The sequence below is a fragment of the Perca flavescens genome, chromosome 3 (genome assembly GCF_004354835.1).
Source record: "Perca flavescens isolate YP-PL-M2 chromosome 3, PFLA_1.0, whole genome shotgun sequence".
NCBI lineage: Eukaryota > Metazoa > Chordata > Actinopteri > Perciformes > Percidae > Perca > Perca flavescens.
The window spans coordinates 37042896-37070612 of NC_041333.1; the positions used below are offsets into that span (position 1 = coordinate 37042896).

Here is a 27717-nt window from a genome sequence, read left to right on the forward strand (position 1 = left end):
ATAACATCAGAATATTGTGTTTGGCATCCAGACTCCGACCTTATCACTCTCTGCAGATTATGTTTACATGAGATATTGGGAGTGATGATAAAGTAGCTTCCCCCTGGCTGGAGCCTGCAGGTGGATGCTGGGGTGGTGGTGGGGTTTACAGAGCAGTCAGCAATATGGGAGCAGGGCAGCAGTGCCGTTGACGAGCAGCTTACAGTTTTTCACGATCGTTATGACCCTTTTTTCAATACTTTTAACAACTTTCCTAAACTCTTGACACAGTTAGCACAACATCTCTCTGTGAAGGCTATACAATTAACACATTTCTTGTTGCTTTGACACAAAATGCATAAAGTTAACACAAATTTAAATTGCTTGAACTTCTTTTACACACAAGCTCCAACAAAACCAAAGCAATGGATCTTTACTGCCAAATTTACAAATGCCTTCACACTGCATGTCAGACCAGATAACAACATGTTCTAAACCTAACTTATAGGCTAAAGTCAAAGTGAACAGCTGATCATATTGTAAATTGAAACACAAATATATCCCCTGCATTTTATACATGCATTTATTGAGAAACAGCTGATTGAAGTTATGCAAATAGATCAATCACAGCTGATTCCCTTCTAGGAAACACACTCAGGTGTAGAGGTTCTTTCAATCGCATGATCATATGGTAGTACAGTAAAACAGCACCTATTTGAACAATGTACTGTAGATCAACACAGAAAATAACAAAAATGCCTTCACGAGGGAGAGGAAGAGGAGTACCAGGGCAATTCTGTATCTGTCTCCTTTTTTTCATAAACCGTACATTCTATAAAGCTACTCTGAGATGGGTCATTCATTTTTTGTATTGAATTTCTGCAGTAAAAGAAACAAATTTGTGGCCGGGTTGGTTCAGTGGGTAGAGCAGATGTACATATACTTGGAGATTTATGCCTCGATGCAGAGGTCCAGGGTTCAAATCTGACTTGTGACAATTTCCTGCATGTCTTCCACCTCTCTCTCTCCCCTTTCTCACCTAGCTGTCCTGTCAAATAAAGGCGGAAAGGCCCAAAAAATGATCTTTAAAATTTTTTTACTAAACCCAAAAAAAAAAAAAATATAGAGAGGGTTCAACAGAAACTGCAGTGCAAAACACAATATATGATCAAAACAATCACTTTTGTCTGTTGTATAAGGGCAGGCCTGACTGACACATAAAATAATGCAGTTTCTGTAATTCCATGGGATGTTAGTGTTTTGTATGACATTGTGCAATAATTGTACATTGACTAAATGTTCCTGTTGGGAGAGAATGTGTTAGTGTTTTGGAAGAATTATTTGATATTTGCCTGAACTAGCTCGGAAATGTCGCCCCATTTAAGGAAAAAGATCATGGTTTGGATTAAAACACTCCCAAGGAACACGCATTTCCTGTGTGAAAATCTTGTTTTCCCATGAATGCGATCTCCGCTTCCCAACATCAAAGCGCTGTTTTATGACGCAAAACATCCACTCTGACCTCCCCTCTACATGGCTCAACAGCGCAAGTCTTTATGTGGTTTGAGGTTGAGGTAAAAAAAAAAAATTTGCACATGTTAAATAAATTATGATAATAAACTACAATATATCATGTATACAAAAGTCTGAATGAAAATATATATTTTTGTTCTCGCTTAAAATTTTAGTGCTTAGTAGGCCAAACCTCTGGGACCTCTTAACCTGTGACCCTTGCTGTCATCAGGTCAGCTGCTAGCTGCTATCATCCTCGTTTTTCCTGCCGCCACGGCATCACTATTTTATGAATGAAACATGGCGGAGAAACGTAAAAGTGCTGATAACTCCTCTGTATCAAAAAAGAAAGTAAGGCTCTATCTCGAGAGTTACCTCAACTTCGGTTTCGGGGTGGGGGGGGCTCAGCTTTTCTTAGACATGAGTAAGGGGGGCGCTGACCACTGCTCTAAGCGATGTCACGCATTTTTTAGGCTACACATTTTTTTGTCACAAGCAAAGAGCAAACAAGGAGTTGGTTGAGTCATGAACGCATTTTGTGGAAGTATCCTACGTGCTAACACTGCTGCGGTGATAACTCAACCAACTCCTTCTTATCGGTTATTGGCTGGAACACTGATTGTTATGTTTCGTGGTGCAGGTTGGTGCAGTTTGTTTTTGTCGCCGTTTGTGGAGGCTGTGCTGTCTCCAGAGACCGCTTTTTTTACAGTGTGTTCAGGGGACAGGCAGCTAGCAGATAGTGAGGAGATGTTTGCTGTATGTGACAAACAATGTTGTAGCCTGAAAAACGTGTGACATCGCTTAGAGCACCTTTAATGTTGAGCATACAGTGAAAAAAACGTGGAATATATAGGAATAACAGTGCCTAACGTTTCGTAGCTATATATACGAATACTTCTGGTTTGGCAACATAAGGCCCTGATCAGACAGACAGCACGTTGGGCGGCTTTTTGTAATTGTTTTCAATAAGAGTGACGTGTTTTGCTCGCTGCTTTTAAATTGCTGAGTGCCTCATATTTTTCTGCTCTACATGCCGTCCATTTTTGCAGAAGTGCCCTGAACGCCTTGAGTTAAAAAAAACTTCAACTCAGAGTGCCCATCGTCTTATTGCTGTTTGTCTTCATTGTATTGTAACGTGTCAGTGTTATTTTGCCAATGCAATATACTTTTATACACTTTAATTCTCTGTCTGCATGTTTCTCTGTCTTTCTCTGTCTGTCTCTCTCTCTTCTCCAGACTCTGTCAGGCTGGAGAATGGGACTAGTCTGTGTTCAGGCAGACTGGAGGTGAAGTCTACCCAGTCTAACCAGTCGTGGTCCTCAGTGTGTGAAGATGACTTTGACCTGCAGGATGCAGAGGTGGTCTGCAGGGAGCTTGGCTGTGGGGCTCCTTCAGTCCTCCAGGGGGTGCTCTATGGAGACATGGAGGCTCCAGTGTGGACCAAAGAGTTCCAGTGTAGAGGCCATGAGTCTGCTCTGCTGGACTGTGACAGCTCAGATAGAAACACCTGCTCTTCTGGCAAAGCTGTTGGACTCACCTGCTCAGGTAGAAGAAGAGTTGTAGCTTTGATTAGAGTTTCTATTTTAATAAATGTAGCATGATCTATTTTTACCAATTACTCTTGTCTGCTCAGAGCCCAATATTTTCCAGTTGGCGAGAGGAGCCAGTCGCTGTGCTGGTCAACTGGAGATGAAGAAAGATGGAGAGTGGAGTAAAGTGGATGTTGACGATGATTCTGCCTGGAATCTAAAGGCAGCAGATGTAGTGTGTAGACATCTTGACTGCGGCTCTGCTGTTTCGACAGAGTGGAAACAGATGAATTACTACACATTAATATGGAGTATTAGATCAACTTGTCTTCAATCCAAGTCTGCATTTAGGGAGTGCATATTAACAAAGTATTCCCTTTCCCTTTCCAACCTGGAGATCAACTGTTCAGGTAACACCACACCAGGCAATACTTCAGCTATAACTGTAATCTCAGTCTTTTCACTTGCATTTACATTTCACAGATGCTTTTGTTCAAAGCACGTCTAAATTAGGTACCATCTATGCTACAGTAGATCCAGGAGAAGTCATCAAGAATAAGAGTTTAGTTTTACATTCCATCTGACAGTGCCACATGGTTGCAGATGCATGCAGCAATGCATAGGTTTATGGGAAATAAAAAGGCAGCATTGAGTAAGTTATCTTATTCAGCCAGCAATGGAGAACTACGGCTGTATGTACCCGACTCAGAATTAAGTACACTGAATCAGATTTTGCTGTTGAATACAAATATGAAAGTGCTGTGTTTTATGACCCACCCATCCACCATGACCTTTTCCCTAAGCAGTCCACAGCGCTTTGATACAGCAGCAGTGTATGTGTTACCTACAGCTGTATGACTCATGAGCAGCCTGATACGTTGGACATTTTATGTTCTGGTTGGGCGACATAAGGCCCTGATCAGACAGAGCGCGTTTTATCAGCCTTGGGCAGCTTTTTCAAGAAAAGTGAAGCGTTGTGCTCAATGCTTTTGGGGGCCTCATATCTTTCTGCTCTATGCGCCTTGCATTTTTGCAGGAGTGCCCTGAATGCCTTGAGTTGAAAAAACTTCAACTCTGATAGAAAAAGTGCCCAAAGCCGGTGATTTGGCAGTTGCCTAGCGAGAATAAAAAAAACTTTCAACTGGCAGCACTATTGTATTGTAAGGTTTTAGTGTTATTTTGCAATGCCATACTTTTATACACTTTCAATTCTCTCTGCATGTTTTTCTGTCTTTCTTTCTCTCTCTGTCTCTCTCTCTTCTCCAGAATCTATCAGGCTGGTGAATGGGACTAGTCTGTGTTCAGGCAGACTGGAGGTGAAGTCTAACCAGTCTACCCAGCCGTGGTCCTCAGTGTGTGAAGATGACTTTGACCTCCAGGATGCAGAGGTGGTCTGCAGGGAGCTGGGCTGTGGGGCTCCTTCAGTCCTCCAGGGGGCGCTCTATGGAGACATGGAGGCTCCAATGTGGACCAAAGAGTTCCAGTGTAGAGGCCTTGAGTCTGCTCTGCTGGAGTGTGAGAGCTCAGATAGAAACACCTGCTCTTCTGGCAAAACTGTTGGACTCACCTGCTCAGGTAGAGTAGAGGAGCTGTAGCTTTGATTTGAGTTTTTATTTTGATAAATGTGAAATGACTTTTTTTTACCAATTACTCTTGTCTTTTCAGAGTCCGATAATTTCCAGTTGGCGAGAGGATCCAGTCGCTGTGCCGGTGGACTGGAGATAAAGAAAGAGGGAAAGTGGAGTAAAGTGGATGTTAAAGATTCTGCCTGGAATCTAAAGGCAGCAGATGTAGTGTGTAGACAACTTGACTGCGGCTCTGCTTTTTCAACAGGGTGGAAAGAGATGGATTTCAACACAGAAATATGGTGGATTAGCTCAATTTGTCTTCAATCCAAGTCTGCAGTTAGGGAGTGTATATCAACAAAGTCTTACCATTCCCATTCCAACCTGGAGATCAACTGCTCAGGTAACACCACACCAGGCAATACTTACAGCTTATAGCTTACAGCTATAACTGTAATCTCGGTGTTGTCGCTTGAATTTACATTTCACAGATGCTTTTGTTCAAAGCACGTCCAAACGAGGTATCATCCAAGTTAAAGTAGATCCAGGAGATGTCATCAAGAATAAGAGCTTAGTTTTACATTCCATCTGACAGTACCACATGGTTGCAGGTGCATGCAGCAATGCATAGGTTTATGGGAAATGAAAAGGCAGCATTGAGGAAGTTATCTTATTCAGCCAGCAATGGAGAACTACGGCTGTATGTACCAGACTCAGAATTAAGTCAGCTTAATCAGTTTTGGCTGTTCAATACGAATATGAAAGCGCTGTGTTTTACAACGTTGCATCATGTCGTTGCGTAAACATACACAGCATTTTCCTGAAGCCAAATTGCATGTTATCTGTACGCATTTTGAGTTATAGTATCCGCGTGTATTTCTACGCTGTATACAGCGGATGTAAAGTTTTATTGCGAGAACGTGCCGTGCTATCGCAAGAACAACGTCAAGCGTGTAAAAAAAAAAATTGGGTTTAGGAAAAGAGCATTGGGTAAGGCTTTAGTAACACAAATAAATGAACAAACAATGACAAAAACACGATGGTGACCAATGTCACATGTTAGGAAAACAATAAAGGTTGGGTTTAGCAAAAGAGCATTAGGGAAGGCTTTATTAAATAAAAATAAAAAACAATGGTTGATAAACACACGGGATGCAATCCAGGCTCTCCTGGGTGAAAGTCCTGTGTTTTACCCATCTGCGGACTTCCGTCCTTTTATACTACTCGCTACGGCGATAATTCACACACAATAGCAAGGTAATGTAAGTCAATGGAGGCCAAACGGCATTGATGAACACACTAAAAAGCGAGTATGCGTCTTGATAACACGCAAATAGGGCCATACAAATTTGCGTGTCATACATATGCCATTTCATGAGATCAGTCTGGTGTTTTATGACCCACCCATCCACCCCGACCTTTTCCATAAGCAGTCCACAGCGCTTTGATACAGCAGCAACCATACAGCAGCAGTGTATGTGTTACCTACAGCTGTATGGTTCATGAGCGGCCTGATACGTTTTATGTTTTTCATGTTTTGTTCGGGCGACATAAGGCCCCTATCAGACAGAGCACGTTTTATCAGCCTTGGAAGGCTTTTTCAAAAAAAGTGAAGCGTTGTGCTCGCTGCTTTTGCGTTGCTAAGTGCCTCATATTTTTCTTCTCTATGCGACTTGCATTTTTGCAGGAGTACCCTGAACGCTTTGGGTTGAAAAAAATTAAACTCAGAGAGCAAAAGTGTCCAAAGCCAGAGATTTGGTGGTTGCCTAGCAAGAATAAAAAAAACACAGACCTGGCAGAGCTATTGTATTGTAAGGTGTTAGTGTTATTTTGGAATGCCATACTTTTATACACTTTACTTCTTTGTCTGCATGTTTTTCTGTCTTTCTTTCTCTTTCTCTGTCTGTCTATCTCTCTTCTCTAGACTCTGTCAGGCTGGTGAATGGGACTAGTCTGTGTTCAGGCAGACTGGAGGTGAAGTCTAACCAGTCTACCCAGTCGTGGTCCTCAGTGTGTGAGGATGACTTTGACCTGGAGGATGCAGAGGTGGTCTGCAGGGAGCTTGGCTGTGAAGCTCCTTCAGTCCTCCAGGGGGCGCTCTATGGAGACATGGAGGCTCCAGTGTGGACCAAAGAGTTCCAGTGTAGAGGCCATGAGTCTGCTCTGCTGGACTGTGACAGCTCAGATAGAAACACCTGCTCTTCTGGCAAAGCTGTTGGACTCACCTGCTCAGGTAAAAGAAGAGCTGTAGCTTTGATTAGAGTTTCTATTTAGATAAATCAGAAATGATCTATCTTTACCAATTACTCTTGTCTGCCCAGATCCCGATAATTTCCAGTTGGCGAGAGGATCCAGTCCCTGTGCCGGTGGACTGGAGATAAAGAAAGAGGGAGAGTGGAGTAAAGTGGATGTTGATGATCATTCTGCGTGGAATCTAAAGGCAGCAGATGTAGTGTGTAGACATCTTGACTGCGGCTCTGCTGTTTCAACAGGGTGGAAAGAGATGGATTTCAACACAGAAATATCAATGATTAGATCAACTTGTCTTCAATCCAAGTCTGCAGTTAGGGAGTGTATATTAACAAAGTCTTACACTTCCAGTTTCAACCTGGAGATCAACTGCGCAGGTAACACCAGACCAGCCAACACTTCAGCTATAACTGTAATCTCAGTCTTTTCACTTGAATTTACATTTTACAGATGCTTTTGTTCAAAGCACATCCAAACGATGTAACATCCAAGTTAAAGTAGATCCAGGAGAAGTCATCAAGAATAAGAGCTTAGTTTTACATTCCATCTGACAGTGCCACATGGTTGCAGATGCAAGCAGCAATGCATAGGTTTATGGGAAATGAAAAGGCATTATTGAGTAAGTTATCTTATTTAGCCAGCAATGGAGAAATGCGGTTGTATGTACCAGACTCAGAATTAAGTCAGATGAATCAGATTTGGCTGTTCAATACGAATATGAAAGTGCTGTGTTTTATGAACCACCCATCCACCCCGACCTTTTCCCTAAGCAGTCCACAGCGCTTTGATACAGCAGCAGTGTATGTGTTACCTACAGCTGTATGGTTCATGAGCAGCCTGATACGTTGGACATTTTATGTTCTGGTTGGGCGACACAAAGCCCTAATCAGACAGAGCACGTTTTATCAGCCTTGGGCTCATGCTCTACGCACCTTGCATTTTTGCAGGAGTGCCTTGAACGCCTTGAGTTGAAAAAAACTTCAACTCAGAAGAAAAAGTTCCCAAAGCCGGAGATTTCGTGGTTACAACGTGGCATCATGACTTTGTGTCAACATACACGCCATTTTCCTAAACTCCTTACTTTTACGTTACTTTTAAAAGCAGGCGTCTCTGGCAGAGACTGAAGTTAATTATACAAGACGTTATTGTATGTATAAATAATATGTAATATGGTTTATCAGTGAAGTGTCTTAACTACACTGCAGACTGGATTTTCTACTCACAGAGTGATGGCTGATTCATTATAAACGAGTCCAGCGTGGGTTAAATGCACATCGGCAGGTCATCGGCGTCGGTGTTAGTGTATGTAATGTCTGTAACGACTTGTACCGGTTACGCAGCCACGGTGGTCCGTGCATTGTCGTAGACACATGCAGCCTCTTTTCTGGAAATCCTTGCGTGTCAAGTCCACAGCGGTCCGCTGCGTGTATGTATGAGGCCATCTCCACCGCATCCATCTGTGAGGTTGTCAGCTTTGTGTCTGCCTGGCTCAGAGCGCCATCCAGCAAAATGCCACAAAGCTTAAAATGCTCTCAAAAGTTAGCTTTGGCTATGCTACCAGCCTCTGTCATGTCCCATGCGGAGCTTGTGAGTGCGCAGCTGAGAAGGCAGCGTCGCTGTCAAATCTGTCCCTGGGAAAAGTAACTCCAAATTGAAAAAGGAACTACGTTTCATAACCAAATTTTCAGTAGTAGCGTGTTACACTACTTTTTACCCGAAAAAGTAGTTACATTTTTGAAGTGTGCAAAAGACTGACATGACACCGGGTCATTAACATGAACAAAACTTTATGAATGTTTGACTGTGATTAGGTGTCATTCGGTAAAATATGACTTTTCTGCTGAACTGGCCAGTTTTGAATTACGTCTATGCACTGATCTCCTCTCTCCTCCTCTCTTTCCATAGGTGTGCTTTCATGTCCCATTAATGCATGGTCCTAACTAAGCTTCTTGCCGGAGCCCTTGTGCTGTCTCGCCTCGCAGATTTCCTTGGATTGTGGTGGCACCCGGACCGTGTTTGCAGCTGCTGCCATGGTCCTGCTTGACGGCCTGCTACGCCCTGCACTTCTACTGCTATTATTATTAGTCCTAGTTCTTATATCTTTACTGTTACTATAATTGCCACTCTTCATTGTGCTATTCCATTATACCCACTAATATAATTATTATGAGTCATATTTCTAAATCTATTTCTCTCTAACCAGTCGAGGCAGATGGCCGCCCACCAAGAGATAGCTTCTGTCTGAGGTTCCTGGCTGTTAAAAGGAAGTCTTTCATACCAAATGTTTGTTCTTGTAGGGTCTGTCATAATTGACCTGATGACAAATCATGTTCATGATGGTGTCATGTCACTCTTATGCACAGCCTTCAAATAAAGTGTTACCAAATGTATTCATAAAAATGACTTCATTTACTTTATGAATTATTTTGGTGTCTCTGTTCAGAGCCTGATGTCAGGTTGTCAGGAGGAGCCAGTACCTGTGTTGGTATACCAGAGATGAAACACCAGGGACAGTGGAGACCAGTGATTGAATGGGATTCTGAATGGGTCCAGAAGTTATCATCTGCAGTGTGTAAACGGCTGGACTGTGGTTCTGCTGTTTCCACAAACATCAGCAGCAGCTCTTCAGAAACACGTGTGTGGGAGATCAGTCATTCTTGTGTTCAGTCTGAAAGGATAGTACGGGAGTGTTTATCGTTAACAAGTTACAGGACAATCCCCATCAACCTGGAGGTGGTCTGCTCAGGTAACCCTAAACAGTGACTGTCACATTCTTAACCTTTACTTTCTTTTGCTAATAAACAAATCCTGTCATCTTATCCGGTCAGCACGGTCAGGATGGTGTAGATGATATATGGTCGCTGCGAACTATCTGGTCATTCATCGTGGTTGCAGTCAAAGCAGTTAAAAAGGAAATATTGCCTTAGTTTCAAGATGCGGTTTACTCCAATTCCTACCCTATTATCTACAGTATGTTATGTAACTTCCAAAATAGTAACTACATTTTTGCCCCTTTTCTTGCAACAGGAGTTGTTTTGTTCTGGTTTAAGAAGACAGTTGGAGAACAATTAGATATAAAACAGGATGTAGGCTTTATAGGATGGTTCTTTTCTTTGGCAACTTTCAAGTTTTTTCTCAAATGATTTACAGAGTTTGAGGCTTTCTTTTATCAAATGGTTTTAAAAAGGACTCCTCCGCCCCCAGATTATAGCTGAGCCCCTAATGTTACAACGTCCGCCCCTGCATGAAACACATTTGACTTTGCTCAGTGTTTATCACTTTAACAAAACAAATAAAGATAAAGATGATCATGGTATAATTTTATATTCTTGATATGTGGTCTACACTTTTCATCCACGGTGTCCATAGATTTGCTGGCTCAGCCAAACATCTCCTTCTCTACCCACATTGACGGGGTTTCTGAGGCCACGCAGCAGGGGTTGCGAGTGCTCATGGGCTCCAACTTCACCATCAGCTGCTCCATCCTGCCACAGTACCCAGGAGGCTCCTTCCAGCTCATCTTCAACACCTCCGACCCAGAACAGAAGAACTACACCCTGCCAGCTGTCAATCACTCAGCCCACTTCCTGTTCTCTGCTGCAGACCCCACCCACCGAGGGGAGTACCGCTGTGTTTATCACCTCTACGTTTTCTCCCATAACTTCTCTTCTCAGAGCCGGCCGCTCCATCTCACTCTCGCAGGTAACTTTATCGAGAACCTAAATTAATCAGGGAAATGTGACACTCACAACGCATGCATGCTTGAAAGTATTATTTGTCTAGATTAGATAAAAAGTAATGAGGTGCCAACTGTTTCCATGTATGAAAACACACATTGTCTTCATGTTTCCTGCTGCTGTTCAGAATAATCTCATGAATGAATGAATGGATAAAAGCCATGCAAACTGGGACTAAATATAAAGTTCATATGAAGTACTATTTGACTGTATGAAAACACATTTAACGTTTATGAGAGTCCATCCAGAATGATTGGAAATCTGTTTCAGCCTCTGGAACACATCTGGTCATTGGACTCGTTGTCCTGGTGGTGCTGCTGGTGCTCGTGTCCGGTGCTGCCCTGTTTTGCTACTCCAAGGTACTATACACATACATACACGCTATACACTTCTATGTATCAGACTCACGGACATTTCAAAGCCTTCCAGTGGCTCATCTCTCTCTTTCCTGGTAGGCTTTTAATAAAAAAAAACATCTGCAGAAAATGCTGTTTTTCACTCTCATGAAAGCAAGCTGTAACATCAATAGAAGAAAAAATAAGTGAATAAAAGCTGCATTTCTGTAAAAACAAAAATAAATAAAAAATCGCCAGCACTCTGCTGTGACGCGCTTCTTCTGTAACTTCGTCATCTCGGCCACAAATTCCTCTTGTCCCTGCCCAAGCAGCACTCAAAAATATCGGATTAGCCGGCACAGAGTTTGACAGAGAGACTTAATAAGTAACAGATATAAGAACAAAGTAAAATTTTAACTAGCCCCCACGCTGCTTTGTACTATTCACTAACCCTGTGTTGTAAGAGTAGAGTCTCTCTTTTGGAGAACAAAAAGGTATCTAAGATAGCCTGGATGCCAGCCGAACTTAGCCCCGCCCACAAAATTCGAGGTTGGGAAGTTCGGTCTGGAGTCGCTCCGTTGAGAAGCAATTATTGCCCGAACAGGATCTGTTCGGGCCAATCACATTGTCGGAAAGATGATCAACAGTAACAGAATCAATCACGTCACCAAAGAACGCTTGGGTTGAATTTGTTGAGGTGTAGATTCCACCATCGCGTCTGTTACAGAAGATATCGACAGCGCATTCATTTTAAAATCCTCAGCGGAGGAGCCTCAACAACTGCCCGAAAGCACAGTAGCGTTATATGGTGGAGAGAGATAGAGAGAGACTGAAGAGAGAGCGTTATATGGTGGAGAGAGATAGAGAAAGACTGAAGAGAGAGAGCGTTATATGGTGGAGAGACATAGAGAGAGAATGAAGAGAGGGACCGCCGGCGCTAGAACAAAGCCGTGAATCAGAGAAATAAAACGTGTTTTCGCCGATCCATCTCTAGAAATGCAACTGTAGCGAGCATTGTCACTATCACTAACGTTATCCACATTTATATTTACAAGAAACAAATGATATATCGTTGGAGGTCTATCCAATGAATGCAGAGGCATTTCTTTTCCTGGTTCGGTTGGAACACGCCCCATAATCACAGCCCAATGGAGCGGTTTCAGACTCACATTCTGACTAGAATCTGAGTATGACCACGTCAGGCTATATCTAAGACATTTCCTGCCATGTTTCTCTAGGCCAGCAGAGGGCAGACGCCAAGACGAGAGGACAACATGGAGGTGCATTACCTCTGTGGTGCTGACGACTTGCTGGGTGAAGAGGCAGGAGGAGCGCAGGGCTCAGAGTAGGATCTCACAGCCAGACGGACGGCTCCGCTCTCAAACAGCCAAATCAGAGCAGTTCAGGTGTGGGATAATATCAGGCATAGCTTTCCTAGAGAAGACCCAGACAGACAAACAACTACATTGGCCAACTTTTAAACCATTGGAAAGGGTAGAACAATTAAATAATATGATTGTACATTTATGCTTTTATTATTACAGTGATTTTTTTCTGCATAGAGAAATATTTGGCGCCCCCCCCAAAGAGGTTTTAGTCAGTCTAGTCTAAAGGAAAATCACCAGCGCTAATACATCTTTGACTTCCAGCTGTCAATTCCTCTCCCCTCTCTCTCTGATATAGAGGCATCAGCATTACATTTAAATGTCTTATAAGCAGTTGAAAGTTCCTTGTAGCCAATCAACATTTATTTGTATAGCGATTTACAGCAACCTCCTGGTATCCAAAGTGCTACAGAAAAGGACCAAGAATAAAACATAACATACAATAAAAAGAATAAAACATAGAATTGTAAAATCAGAAAAGGTTGCATTTAAACAGGAGGAAGAGAGGTCAAATGTCACAGCGCTACTATATATTAAAAGCCGTTCTAAATAAATACGTTTTAAGTTTGGATTTAAAAAGAGCTACGTCTTTGATAGTGCTAATGTTTATTTATTTTTATTTAACATTTATTTAACCATGTAGGCCATTGAGAACAGATTCTCATTTGCAACGGCAACCTGGCCAAGAAAAGCATAAGCATGCAAGACAACATACAGTTTCACATTCAATACAAGAATACAGAGTACAATAGGTTACATGAAGTAAAGTACAGGCACTACAAAGCCGGTGCAAAGTGAGGTGTAAGTAAGTCGATGGATATGCGAAAGTGATATGGTAATAACCCAATATACGTGAATTGACAGTCTATAACACTGCTGAGATGTAGTAAAGAGTCAAACAAAAAAACAAATTGTGGTCTAGTTAGTGATGAAGATCAGTTATAACGCAATAGACCATCTATATAAATGTTGAAATGTAGTGAAGAATTATACAGTTAGTGCAAGTTGTGGTCTTGTCAGGAGTTTCAGGGGATGTAGGACCCAAGTGCAAGACGGCAGACACATGAGTAAGCTCAAGGAATTATTTAAATGAAATTCAACAAACAAAAAAGGTGTCCCGCCGGGGCCTGTTGCACAAAACCAAGATAAGGGATTAAGTCGGGATATTCCGGTTGTCCTGGATGAATTTAGCTTTGATTTGGTTGCACAAAAGCAGGTTGAATTAAACCCAGCCAAGTAACCATGGCGATTTATTCTTTGCAGCTAGCCTGCTCCGGGGCAGGCTAACAGGCAGGCTAAGATTAATCCCAGAGTCTTATGTGTTAAATCAGCTGCCGCTCTGATCCGAAATAAACGTGTTTAACAGTTATTCCGTTGTCTTCTGAATGTGTTCTGCTTCATTTTATTAACATGCATTACTTGTCACTATTCCTGTCACGAGTTTGATTTAAATCCTACTATTGCAGTTGTTGAGATGGTAAGAAAAGGTTGCACTGGCACCCTGAGATAAAGTGGGACGATACGGAGGAAGTGGGCTTTTCCTCCACTGCTGTCCCCGTGAAATGTGCCCCGTGCAACGCGGGGAGGCAGGGGGATCCTCCCACACCGCGCAGCGGACTGTAAAAGGGGACTTTTAGCGTCAATAATGACAACAATGGCACCTGATCAAACGTCCTTTTTTTACCAAATGGGAGTGAGAATGTGTTGGAATGCCACAAAACTTCTTAATCATTTTATTTTGGTGCTGTCACTTGTCATCTTTGAGCTTGGGAGTGAGAAAAAAACATAATTGTAGAAAGATATTTAGAATTAGACATAGCTTATGGAGATTTGTGCATATGGTTGTAAAACATATTCTCGCATTATGAATAAGGGTTTGAAATTAAGCCTAGTCCTTAGGGTAAATTTCCCGAGGAACAAGAATTCCCTCTGCTCACTTTAAGGCAAAGTAGGCTAAATAATAATACATTTTATTTATATAGTGCTTTACAGGCTACTCAAAGACACTTTACAGTAAAACCAGCACATTTACCACATAAAAACAGATAAAGCAATAAAACCAACACAGAAAACAAGCATATTAAAGCAATTAAAACGTGGAGTGACTAAGTCGATTTTTTAAAAATCCATATGTATTCAGTCGGTCCGCTTTGTCTGTCGGGCTGTTTGATAACAGCCGTATTTCCCTTTTTGCATATTATATGTTATACCTCCTCATAAATTTCCATTAGAAGCTGCTGCTCAGCGGGTGAAACATATGCTGCACACGTCTTTTCCATTTCTGCATCAGTAAATCTGTGATCGATACCATGGTCTATTTACGAAAGCCGTGAACGTGCACTTATCCCAGCTATCTACACGTGGCTTGACATAGCTTCACCTACTTATCCTGGCTCGGCAGACGTGCAACCGATTAAGCCGCGATGAGTGGATCACACTAAGTCAAGCTGCGCTTTTTCAGTTATCCTGGATTTCTTTATTCTGCTTTTGTGCAACAGGCCCCTGGAACAGCAGGCAAAATACAACAAAAACAGGAACAGGCAGAATCCAAAACAGGAACAGGCAAAACTTCAGGAACACCAAGACCAACAGGGTAGATGACATACAGACACTTCAAACAAATACAATGACCTGACAACAGACAAGAGAAAGACAGAGACTAAATACAGGAGGTAAAGAGCAAACAAGCCACAGGTGATACAACAGGTGAAACACATAAGACAATCACAAGGGCGGGAAAACTAAAGACAGGAAGTAAAACTAGACCAGACAAGACAGAAAACCAGACTTCAAAATAAAACAGGAAACAGAAAATATACAGAAACATACAACCATGACAGGTCTAGGTAGTGATGAAGATCAGTAATAACACAATATGCATGAGTAGACAGTCTATTTAAATGCTGAGATGTAGTAAAGAGTCAATATGCAGTTAGTGCAGATTGTGGTTTGGATAGTGATGTAGATCAGTGGATGTATAAAACTTGTGTGTCAACAGAGGTGGGAAGAATAACAGTTGAGCATGCCAGGGCAGATGAAAAGTGCAAAAGTGTGTAAACAGATATAATAGCAACGCAGGTGAATAAGTGCACCTGTGCAACCATGCAATGGGGCATGATAGAGAAATGGAATAAGGGTGTGCAGAACAGTGCGTTAGCACATTCAGTGATCGGACAGGAGCTCAGACAGACGTACTTTAAAGGTAGTTAGTGGGATAAGGATTTTGAGTTTCCAGGTTTTTTGTACTTCATTCCAGTCATTTGCAGCTGAGAACTGGAAAGAGTGGTGGCCAAAGGAGGTGTAGGCTTTTGGGGTGACGAAGGAGATGTAACTGCATGAGCGAAGGCTGCAGGTGGGTAAAGCTATTGTGACCAGTGAGCTTAGGTACAGCGGGGCTTTGCCTAGCAAGGACTCAGATGCCGCGAATCGTCAACAATGAAAAGGGAACTCCCCGCTGAATACAACGATAGCTCACACAAGACTCTACGTCATACGGTTCATTAGCTGTGAAAGGGGGCGTAGCTAAAGCATAGGGTGCGGGTCAAACCATCACCAATTAAAAATGAAGCCTCTGCTGAGATGAATGATACCTCACACAAGACTCTACCTTAAATGGGTCAGCATGTATGAAAGGGGGCGTGGCTTAAACATAGGGGGCGGGCCAAACCATCACCGATGAAGAAGGAAGTCTCTGCTGAGTTCAATGACACCTCACCCAAGTGTTTACATCAATCGGGCCATTAGTAATAAAAGGGGGCGTGGCTTAAACATAGGGGGCGGGCCAAACCATCACCAATGAAGAAGGAAGTCTCTGCTGAGTTCAATGATACCTCACACAAGGGTATACCTTAAACGGTTCAAATGTTATGAAAGAGGTGCTCGGGCCCTAATTAAAGCTGCGAGCAGTGATGGACGGACCCTCGCGCCTCTGCGCGCGTCGGGGTTACCGTCGGACGCCGCTCCTTGCGACCGTGCATTCGCGCGGCACTCAGACGCCGCAAATAGTCAACAATGAAAAGGGAACTCCCCGCCGAGTTCAACGATAGCTCACACGAGACTCTAAGTCATACGGTTCATTAGCTGTGAAAGGGGGCGTGGCTAAAGCATAGGGGGCGGGTCCAACCATCACCAATTAAAAATGAAGCCCCTGCTGAGATGAATGATACCTCACACAAGACTCTACCTTAAATGGGTCAGCATGTATGAAAGTGGGCGTGGCTTTAACATAGGGGGCGGGCCAAATCATCACCAATGAAGAAGGAAGTCTCTGCTGAGTTCAACGATACCTCACACAAGGGTATACCTTAAACGGTTCAAATGTTATGAAAGGGGGCGTGGCTTATGCATAGGGGGCGGGCCAAACCATCACAGATAAAGAAGGAAGTCTCTGCTGAGTTCAATGATACCTCACACAAGACTCTACCTTAAATGGTTCAAATGTTATGAAAGGGGGCGTGGCCTGAGTAAGTGGGCGTGGCCATATTATAGGGGGCGGCTCAGTATCACACGTAGACCACACATTCTGAGTTTCATGCAAATCGGATGATGTTTGTCATATAAGGCAGATTTCCTGTTAACAGCGGGGGGCGCTATGACCAAAAGTCAATTTTAGCCTGTAGGTGTCCTCAGGCCTGGACCCTTGTCAATTGTGAGAAATTTCGGGCAGATACGACAACGTACACTCAAGTTACAACAACTTCTTTGTTCATCGCTAAACACTCAAAATGGCCGCCACGCCACGCCCACACCGTCTGACGAAAAGTTTTTCTTTTAATAACTTTTCATCGTTAAGGTGTTGGGATGGTACAGACCAAGTTTGAAGTCCATCGGATGAAATTTCTAGGAGGAGTTCGTTAAAGTATAGCACCTTGACTTTTAGGCCTACTTCCTGTTGCCACTAGGGGGCGCTATGACTTTAAGTAAATATCGGCCTTTATTTGTCCTCAGGGTTGGACTCTTATGAATCCTGAAAGGTTTCGAGGTAATCAGACAACGTACACTCGAGTTACACCCACTTCCTGTTTCGGCGGCGAAACGCACAAAATGGCCACCCTGCCACGGCCTATGACGAAAAGTTTTTCTTTTAACAACTTTTCATCTTTAACATCTTAAGATGGCACGGACCGAGTTTGAAGCTGATCGGACGAAATCTCTAGGAGGAGTTCGTTAAAGTACGACATGTGGAAATGGCCAAAATCGCACTAATTTCGAACTTTCAGTTCAAAATGGCGGACTTCCTGTTGGGTTTAGGGTATGGCTCTAATGAAGTTTTTTGTACATCTTGACATGTTACATATGTGTACCAAGTTTCGTGAGTCTACGTTAAACGCACTGCAGGGGCTCAATTTTCTTAACTTTCTAGGGAGCGCTAGCGAGCCATTTTTATGCGCCTATTCCCGAAACCCTTAAAATACGTAAATCTTCACCAGACTTGATGTGACCGCCAAATTTGGTGAGTTTTTGAATATATTAAGCCCCTCAAAAAGCCAAGGAGCGGCGAGGGCCCGTCCATCGCTGCTCGCAGCTTAAATTTGAATAGTTTCCACTTTAGGCTTCACACTTTAGCCGGTGCCGTGCCAAAAAGTTATCACCTGCTAAAAACTGATTGCTGTCAGTGGGAGCGTGTTAATACACTTCCACAACTTACATGACAAACTGTGTGTTTCTGGATGTATTTGCCCTTTAAAAAGGTATTTCAACAGGTAAAGTAAAGTTCTGAGTGGGCTATGATCCGTCAGATATAACCCCTCAATCATTAAATCAAGATATTTTGAGGCAGAAACAGCCTTTCAAAAACAAGCTAGGAGCTGCGATCACTTTTTGGCAAATGCAAAAGTTTATGGGTTGTATTGCATCTTTAAAAAAGGTATTTCTACAGGTAAAAAGTTCTGGTGGGCTGTAATCTGTCAGATAAAAGCTTTATGAACGAAATCAAGTCGTTTTGAGGCATGAATAACCTTTCAATAACAAGGTAGAAGCTGAAATCATGTTTTGGCAAGTGGTAAAAAGGACTGGATTAGTTATAATCGAGGGGGCAAGCGTCTGTCAACAACGCTTACCGGAAAAGTGCTTCTAATATCCTACAGTGGTCTCGGTCCAGAGCAACGGGATCTGTTGGTCCATTATATATACTGTCTATGGTTATAATCAAGGGCACAGGGCTCTCCTTGCAGACATCAATCACTTTGTGGGACAACACCTGTCCACAGTCCACTTCTAGTAAGTACATGGTACTGCATTACCTGAAATGATCTAATGAAGATTCAGCAGTTATTGATGAAACATTACGAGATGTCACTTCAACTGGCAGCTTCCTGTTGGCATTTCTGAAATCAAATTGATGGATATCCGTTGTAGCGATGGAGAACTTTAATCCCTGGCTGTAGTGTGTAGTTTCTGTTGCCCCCACGAGGAATTCTAAGTAATGACAACACTGTGGGCGCATCCATATAATACAAGCTTTCCGTGACCTCCCCCACCTCCCCCCTCCTCCACACAGTTGCTAGTATCGCAAGGATGACACGGAGGATTAAAATAACATGGACTCTTCAGAAGAGGTCATTATCTTCTTGAGTTTCTGCGCAGGAAAGTCCCCGGACGCCACAATCTTCTGAACATAGTAATACTGAGAAATCCAGAGAGAGTTGTGTGGAGATGATAGTCTTAATTAGCTTTGTAGCAACTCATTTGGCAACGGCTTGAATGTAATGGACGTTCATTAATAACAAAAAGTGAAACACTAAAGCTTTAATTTTTCAGTGATAATACTGGGCAGAATGTGGTTTAGGTATTGCCGGAAAAGGAACAATCTCCACTTCTGTTTCCTTTCCTTTTAAATTGTGAGATCATTGTGCTCACACACCGAATTAGGAATCAGGGAAGAGAACTTGAGACACTCGTCATCTGTCGCTGTGTATAATTGGTGCCAGTTTGACCACAAGAAAATAATGATATGACACACATGGGGATCAGGTTATATGCAAATACGAATAATATGTCAAATCGAGAAAATGCCCTTAGACCTGACGATGTGAACATCATCCAGCCACTAACAGATACATTTACATCTGATTCATTCGATAGTAAGTTATTATTTTGTGTCTTAAATCCACCAGCCATTTTCATATTATATAGGAGGTAATACCAGCATTTGCAGCATCCTGAGCCATTTTGGTAAGGCTACTTGGAACAATCAGACCAGAGTAGTTTGATTCTCCCTGAAAGAAGTTGAAACATGTTGGCAAACTGAGAACCCACACAAAACCTGATGAGGAACTAAGAGAGGAAACTGCACATCCAAAGGGGGGCTGAAAGACACATATAAGATCAAGAGACAGTACGTGAAGACAATAGAGTGGCAGGCGACACACCAACTGGACATGGCTCGTGTACTGGTGCTGTTCATGTTGCTCTGGAGCTCAGGTAGGACTTCAACCTGTTTAACTACAGTACAGCTGCACACACAACACAAGTCTGGATTGTTGTTGTTTTTTATGTGCTCTATATACTTTGATTAGTTAACTTTCAATTGTTTCTGGATGTTTGAGTTGAGGACAGCTGCGCTTGTTATCGTAAGTGCAATACAAAGTTAAAGGCCAATAAGTAGTAGCCTACTGGCTGGCTGTCGCGTCACTTTATGGAGCTTCTCAACTACGAAAACTTTGAAGCAAATTGTAAATTCGGCATCGATTTTCACAAGACTGCCTATATTCAAAATCTAAACAGTTCATTTCTCAACTAAAAAGTTGTCAGAAGTGAATTTAGTGATGAATAAGATGGCGAAAATTGTTAAAATTGTCCCGTTGTTGGTCTGTCAAGTACCGGAAACCCAACCCTCGTTGACCTAGGTTCTTATGTGGAAAAGGGAACAGTGAAATGCCCCTGCCCTGAAGTAGGAGCTGATAGAGGATACACGAACTGCAGTCAGAGGAACTTAAAAATCCCCAAATTGGTCCAGTCAGAACAGGAGAAAAAAAGGGTTCTAGGAATGTTATGTTCTTAGAACTGCATAAATCCCTCTTGTCGGAAAATGGCTATTGTGTTTACACAGCGAATTAGGAATCAGGGACGAGAACTTGTGACACTCGTCATCTGTCTCTGTGTATAATTGGTGCCAGTTTGGCCACGGTTTCTTTTTTTTTACAAGAGATTTGAAGAATTTCAATAAGTGAACTTTAGACCTTCCAGCTGAGTTTGTTCTGAAAATGTTGATATGACACACATGGGGATCAGGTTATATGCAAATACAAATAATATATCAAATCGAGAAAATGCCCTTAGACCTAACAATGTGAACATCAACCAGACACTAACAGATACATTTAAATCTGATCCATTCGATAGTAAGTTTTTATTTTGTCTTAAATCCACCAGCCATTTTCATATTATATAGAGGGACTAGCAGCAATTGCAGCTCCCTGAAACAAGTTTGCTTTTATTTTAAAGAATTATGCACGCAAAAAATGTGCTACTTTTTTTTTAAATATTCAATGTCTCCCGCAATTTCAATGCAACAAAAATGTGAAACTATTTGACAAAAGCTGTGCAAAAAGAAAAAAAGCCATCCCAACAAAAAAAAAGGCTGCAAAATCATGGAGGGACGCGTTATTATGGAACCCACGTAACTTGTAAAGGGTTTCCTAGAAGCATAGAGCTTGTCAATCTGTGTGGGAGCATAATGTATATATTTATATAGGTGTAGTAATAGTTTCCAATTTTTCAAACATGTTTAAAGTAATGAAGATCTAAATAGGATTGAAATGTTGTCAATAAACTTTTGTTGCTTGGAGAAAGTGTGCAGCCGTTACCCTTTCTTCACTGACGCTGCTTAATGACTGTGATGTGTTGATGACTCACCTTTACCATAGAAACCTAAGCCAAAAACACAGACACACACATATAGTAGTTTGGTACTGCCCCCTGGTGGTTACAGCTAGAAAGACTAAATGTTGACCCTGATAAAATATTTTAACATAATATAGGCCTATATATAATTCCCTCGCAAGCACAAGTGTCTCTTTTGCTACTAGTTTATTCGAAACTTTCTAAATCCACCATGAAAACTAAACACAAAGTATAACGAAAACATATAGACCATATTAGCGTCATACAAAACAACATACCTCGTTGGCTGCATGCTACAAAGAAGGAAATAGTCTGTGGAGGTCTCTTTAATCACTGACTTTACATTAAAGTCTGTTTTTCCAATTATATAAATTAGTTGTTTAGGGGAATAGAAGTTGAACTCTTTAGATTTGTTATTATTAACCACTGTGTTGTTATTCCTTATACATTTGATTTATATAATAGCTGGCTTAATAACTCATGTGGTTGATTGTAGAAGTACCCCAAAAGATGTTTCAAGATTTTTAAAATTCTGTTTTTAAATTTCATATTTTTAGAAACAAAATCTTAAAACTGGCATAATGCAATTCTGAAATATTTAATCGTCTTTACATTATCATCACAACTTAATGATATCAGCTACAGTTGTTATTATTTCTAAATTATCTTTTATTTAAGTTAAACTTGCATTAATTTAATTTGTGTCTACTAGGAATATTAGAACAATATATAAACACATCTGACATATCTTATAAAGTTGTTTAGCTAACAGCTTCATATTTAGATCCAAGAAAAAGTATTTTTTGCAGCATTGCTAATTTAAGGATGTGTATACAAAGGCCCTACTCACCCAGAAAATGATCATCTTGTGATACAGATTGTGCAAGCAGCTCATAGCGACCAACAATTACATTTCTTGTTAGCCGTAAAAACTCTTGTGGCTGTAGTAATTATCACGAGAGCAGGTTTTAATGTCACTGCTACTACATTGCACATATCTGCACATGTTGTTCATACATTGTTCATATTACAATATATATTGCCATATTTATTTTGCTCTTATAACACTGCAATATATTTATTGTCCTGCCTATGCACCACCTGTCTATACTTTGTATATCACATTGAACTTTTCTGCTCTTTTTGCACTTCTGGTTGAACGCAAACTGCATGTCATTGTGACAGTTGAATCTAATCTAATCTTTTAAACAGTCAGTTTTTGAGCCCTCAATGTGTTTTGATGGCTTGTTTGAATAATAACTGTAGAAACTGTAAAGGATGTTTCCACTGTAACCGTTCTGCCTCACCTGTCCAGAGCAAGACACATTTTTCATTTATTTTATGTTTTTTTTTTTTTTTAGGATTCCTCCCAGGTTTCCAGACAGAGGAAAAAGGTAAAACGGAGAAACTAGATATAAATGAAGAATTACACAGGATATTATTTAACTAATTACTCTTTTGTTGCAAAGAAACTCTCGCACACTGTCTGACTTGCAAAGAAAAAGTTTTAGATCTAGGTTTAGTACCGAAATGTCAGGCAGGGGCGTAGCACAAAATTATGAGCCCTGTAGAAAGGGATTTTCTATGGGCCACTCCTCGCATCCATAGCTATTTATTCTAGCATTTTTTAGGCCCTCCTCACATGAGGGCCCTGGGTACTCAGTCCCCTTTTCCCCCCCAGTCCGAAGCCCCTGACATCACCAGTTATTAAAGTTATCTTTGCAAGTTAGACATTGTGTGGGTGTTTCTTTTAAACTTTTGACCTACTCGTCCCTCTCCTACACACCTGTCTCATGTAATAGATGTGCAAAATATTTCTCTGTACTAATTACACTCTCACCTGTGTTCAGATATTGATGATATCCGGTTGTTGGGAGGATCCAGCCGCTGTTCTGGTGTGCTACAGGTGAAGCACCAGGGAAAGTGGTCAGAAGTGTATGACGATGAATGGGACCTAAAGTTAGCAGACGTAGTTTGCAGACATCTGGACTGTGGTTCTGTGGTTCGAGCTTCACCAAAAAGAGATTCAAACCCTTCTAGCAGAATCACACCTTCCTGTCTTGAGTCTGGACCTAGACTGAAGAAATGTTTAACAAAAAGGTCTATGCTTGAGGCTACCAGTTTGGAGATCATCTGCTCAGGTAACAACAATCAGTAACACAAAAACACAAATTCCAAAGCAAGCTCAAAAGTAGGTTTGTAGCTGGAGGCTCATGGCTTCAAACCTTCCAAGATATTCCTCTTACATCAGCCCCCAGAAGGGGACTGTCACTGAACTGGCCTGTAACAACGCATTATGTAATAACTTCTATAATAACATTTCAAAATGTGATGCATTTATACTTATTATGTAATAACACTCACATTATGTAATAATTTGCCACAATTAGTAATAAAACCCTGCTACAGTGGCCGGCTACAGAGCTCTGTTATGCCAGGTGGAAGTTGTAGGCAGCCGATACAGAGCTCCGTCAAATAAGCAGGAGTTGGTAGTTCATCCATCCATCCATCTTCTTCCGCTTATCCGTTGTCGGGCCGCGGGGGTAGCAGCTCCAGCAGAGGACCCCAAACTTCCCTTTCCCGAGCCACATTAACCAGCTCTGACTGGGGGATCCCAAGGCGTTCCCAGGCCAGGTTGGAGATATAATCCCTCCACCTAGTCCTGGGTCTTCCCCGAGGCCTCCTCCCAGCTGGACGTGCCTGGAACACCTCCCTAGGGAGGCGCCCAGGGGGCATCCTTACCAGATGCCCAAACCACCTCAACTGGCTCCTTTCGACGCAAAGGAGCAGCGGCTCTACTCCGAGCTCCTCACGGATGACTGAGCTTCTCACCCTATCTCTAAGGGAGACGCCAGCCACCCTCCTGAGGAAACCCATTTCGGCCGCTTATACCCTGGATCTCGTTCTTTCGGTCATGACCCAGCCTTCATGACCATAGGTGAGGGTAGGAACGAAAACTGACCGGTAGATCGAGAGCTTTGCCTTCTGGCTCAGCTCTCTTTTCGTCACAACGGTGCGATAGATTGAATGTAATACTGCACCCGCTGCGCCGATTCTCCGAACAATCTCCCGCTCCACAAAACCCCAAGGTATTTGAACTCCTTCACTTGGGGTAAGGACTCATTCCCTACCTGGAGAAGGCATTCCATCGGTTTCCTGCTGAGAACCATGGCCTCAGATTTAGAGGTGCTGATCCTCATCCCAGCCGCTTCACACTCGGTTGCGAACCGATCCAGTGAGTGCTGAAGGTCACAGGCCGATGATGCCATCAGGACCACATCATCTGCAAAGAGCAGCGATGAGATCCCCAGCCCACCAAACTGCAACCCCTCCCCACCCAGACTACGCCTCGATATCCTGTCCATAAATATTACAAACAGGATTGGTGACAAAGCGCAGCCCTGGCGGAGGCCAACCCTCACCTGAAACGAGTCCGACTTACTGCCGAGAACCCGGACACAGCTCTCGCTTTGGTCGTACAGAGATTGGATGGCCCTGAGAAGAGACCCCCTCACCCCATACTCCCGCAGCACCTCCCACAGTATCTCCAGGGGGACCCGGTCATACGCCTTCTCCAGATCCACAAAACACATGTAGACTGGTTGGGCATACTCCCAGGCTCCCTCCAGGATCCTTGCGAGAGTAAAGAGCTGGTCCGTTGTTCCACGACCAGGACGGAATCCGCATTGTTCCTCTTCAACCCGAGGTTCAGTTTACCTAATAAAGGGGACTTTGAGCCGGGTACAGGGCACCGGAGTTGCTGGTCATTTTGGCAGACATTAGAATTAAGTTTAGACGACAAAAAGTGGCCATCATGCGTGACGACAGTTAAGTTTAAGCACCAAAACAAAGAGTTAAGTGTAGGCTCCAAAATGACTCAGTCGGACAACTCATGATTGAAATGATTGATTGGGGTCACATGAGATATTGGGGAGTGATGATAAAGTAGCTTCCCCCTGGCCGAAGCCTGCAGGTGGATGCTGGGGTGGTGGTGGGGTTTACAGAGCAGTCAGCAATACGGGTGCAGGGCAGCAGTGCCATTGACAAGCTTAAATAGAGCGCCACATGTGTATACAGCGGTGCAGATCGAGTTGTCTGCCTGAACTAGCTCGGAAGCTTCGCCCCATTTAAGGAAAAAGATCATGGTTTGGATTAAAACACTCCCAAGGAACAAGCATTTCCTGTGTGGAAATTTTTTTTTCCCATGGAAACGCTCTCCACTCCCCAACATCAAATTGCTGTTTTATGACCCAAACATCCACCATGACCTCCCCTCTACACAACCTAACAGTTAAAGGTGCTCTAAGCAATGTCACACATATTTTAGGCTTTAGACATCTTTTCGTCACAAGCAAACAGCAAACATCTCCTCAGTATCCACTAGCTGCCTGTCCCCTGAACACTGTAAAAAAAAGCGGTCTCTGTAGACAGCCCAGGCTCCACAAACGGCAACAAAAACAAACTGTGTCCACCTGCACCATAACAAACAGTATTCCAGCCAATAACCGACAAGAAGGAGTTGGTTGAGTCATGAACGCGCATTGTGGAAGTAGCCTACGTGCTATCGCTGCTGCGGTGATGACTCAACCAACTCCTTCTTGTCAGTTATTGGCTAGAGAGAGGGCGTTGGGCAGCATTTTGTAATTGTTTTCAATGAGAGTGACGTGATTTGCTCGCTGCTTTTATGTTGCTGAGCGTATATTTTTCTGCTCTATGTGCCGTCCATTTTTACAGGAGTGCCCTGAATGCCTCGAGTTGAAAAAACTTAAACTCAGAGTGCCCACCGTCTTATTGCTGTTTGTCTTCATTGTATTGTTATGTGTCAGTGCTATTTTGCCATGCCATAAACTTTTATACACTTTAATTCTCTGTCTGCATGTTTTTCTGTCTTTGTCTGTCTCTGTCTGTCTCTCTCTCTTCTTCAGACTCTGTCAGGCTGGTGAATGGGACTAGTCTGTGTTCAGGCAGACTGGAGGTGAAGTCCACCCAGTCTAACCAGTCGTGGTCCTCAGTGTGTGAAGATGACTTTGACCTGCAGGATGCAGAGGTGGTCTGCAGGGAGCTTGGCTGTGGGGCTCCTTCAGTCCTCCAGGGGGCGCTCTATGGAGACATGGAGGCTTCAGTGTGGACCAAAGAGTTCCAGTGTAGAGGCCATGAGTCTGCTCTGCTGGACTGTGACAGCTCAGATAGACACACCTGCTCTTCTGGCAAAGCTGTTGGACTCACCTGCTCAGGTAGAGTAGAAGAGCTGTAGCTTTGAATTGAGTTTCTATTTGGATAAATGTGGCATGACCTATTTTTACCAATTACTCTTGTCTGCTCAGAGCCCGATCATTTCCAGTTGGCGAGAGGATCCAGTCGCTGTGCTGGTGAACTGGAGATAAAGAAAGAGGGAGAGTGGCTTGTTGTGGATGTTGATGATCATTCTGCCTGGAATCTAAAGGCAGCAGATGTAGTGTGTAGACATCTTGACTGCGGCTCTGCTGTTTCGACAGAGTGGAAACAGATGAATTACTACGCAGTAATATGGAGGATTAGATCAACTTGTCTTCAATCCAAGTCTGCATTTAGGGAGTGTATATTAACACAGTATTCCCTTTCCCTTTCCAACCTGGAGATCATCTGCTCAGGTAACACCACACCAGGCAATACTTCAGCTATAACTGTAATCTCAGTCTTTTCGCTTGCATAAGCACGTCCAAATGAGGGACCATCCAAGTTACTGTAGATCCAGGAGATGTCATCAAGAATAAGAGCTTACTTTTACATTCCATCTGACAGCGCCACATGGTTGCAGGTGCATGCATTCATGCATAGGTTTATGGCAAATGAAAAGGCTGCATTGAGTCAGTTATCTTATTCAGCCAGTAATGAAGAACTACGGTTGTATGTACCACTCAGAATTAAGTCAGCTGAATCATATTTGGCTATTCAATACGAATATGAAAGTGCTGTGTTTTATGACACACCCATCCACCCCGACCTTTTTTTTTTTTTTTTTTTTTTTTTTTAAGGTACTTTATTTGTCACATACACGTACATGTAGCGAAATTCATTCTCTGCATTTAACCCATCCCTCAAGGGAGCAGTGGGCAGCCAATCACAGCCCGGGGACCAACTCCAGATCTGAGCCAGTGCCTTGATCAAGGGCACTGCCTGGAGAACCTAGTACATGTTTTTGATGTTGGGGGAAACCGGAGCACCCGGAGGAAACCCACGCAAACATGGGGAGAACATGCAAACTCCACACAGAAAGGCCCCGGAACTACCTGGATTTGAACACAGAACCTTCTTGCTGTGAGGCCACAGTGCTAAACACTGGGCCACCATGCTGCATTTTCCCTAAGCAGTCCACGGTGCTTTGATACAGCAGCAGTGTATGTGTTACCTACAGCTGTATGGTTCATGAGCGGCCTGATACGTTGGACATTTTATGTTCTGGTTGGGCGACATAAGGCCCCGATCAGACAGAGCGCGTTTTATCAGCGTTGGGTGGTGAATGGTGATGCTTGTTGTTTTTCCATTGCTGAGCATCTCATATTTTTCTGCTCTATGCGCCTTCCATTTTTGCAGGAGTGCCC

At 42.8% G+C, this 27717-nt stretch overlaps 1 protein-coding gene across 6 annotated transcripts in view; it reads left to right on the plus strand.

The window, feature by feature from the left end:
• The window catches only part of LOC114552745 (scavenger receptor cysteine-rich type 1 protein M160), a 54591-nt gene that overhangs the window by 25128 nt on the left and 1746 nt on the right, over positions 1–27717 (plus strand). For 2 of the 6 annotated variants that reach the window (XM_028573770.1, XM_028573769.1), the window contains exons 6-15: positions 2728–3036; positions 3125–3430; positions 4287–4595; positions 4686–4988; positions 6510–6818; positions 6907–7212; positions 9279–9581; positions 10205–10537; positions 10843–10931; positions 12146–12352. In XM_028573770.1, the coding sequence (XP_028429571.1) occupies positions 2728–3036; positions 3125–3430; positions 4287–4595; positions 4686–4988; positions 6510–6818; positions 6907–7212; positions 9279–9581; positions 10205–10537; positions 10843–10931; positions 12146–12256 (2678 nt within the window). In that variant the 3' untranslated portion in view covers positions 12257–12352. Of the gene's footprint in view, positions 1–2727; positions 3037–3124; positions 3431–4286; positions 4596–4685; positions 4989–6509; positions 6819–6906; positions 7213–9278; positions 9582–10204; positions 10538–10842; positions 10932–12145; positions 12353–22497; positions 22531–22986; positions 23038–26061; positions 26371–26460; positions 26767–27717 lie in introns of those variants that run through there. The other 4 variants (XM_028573771.1, XM_028573772.1, XR_003692217.1 and 1 more) reach the window with 3 other exon arrangements.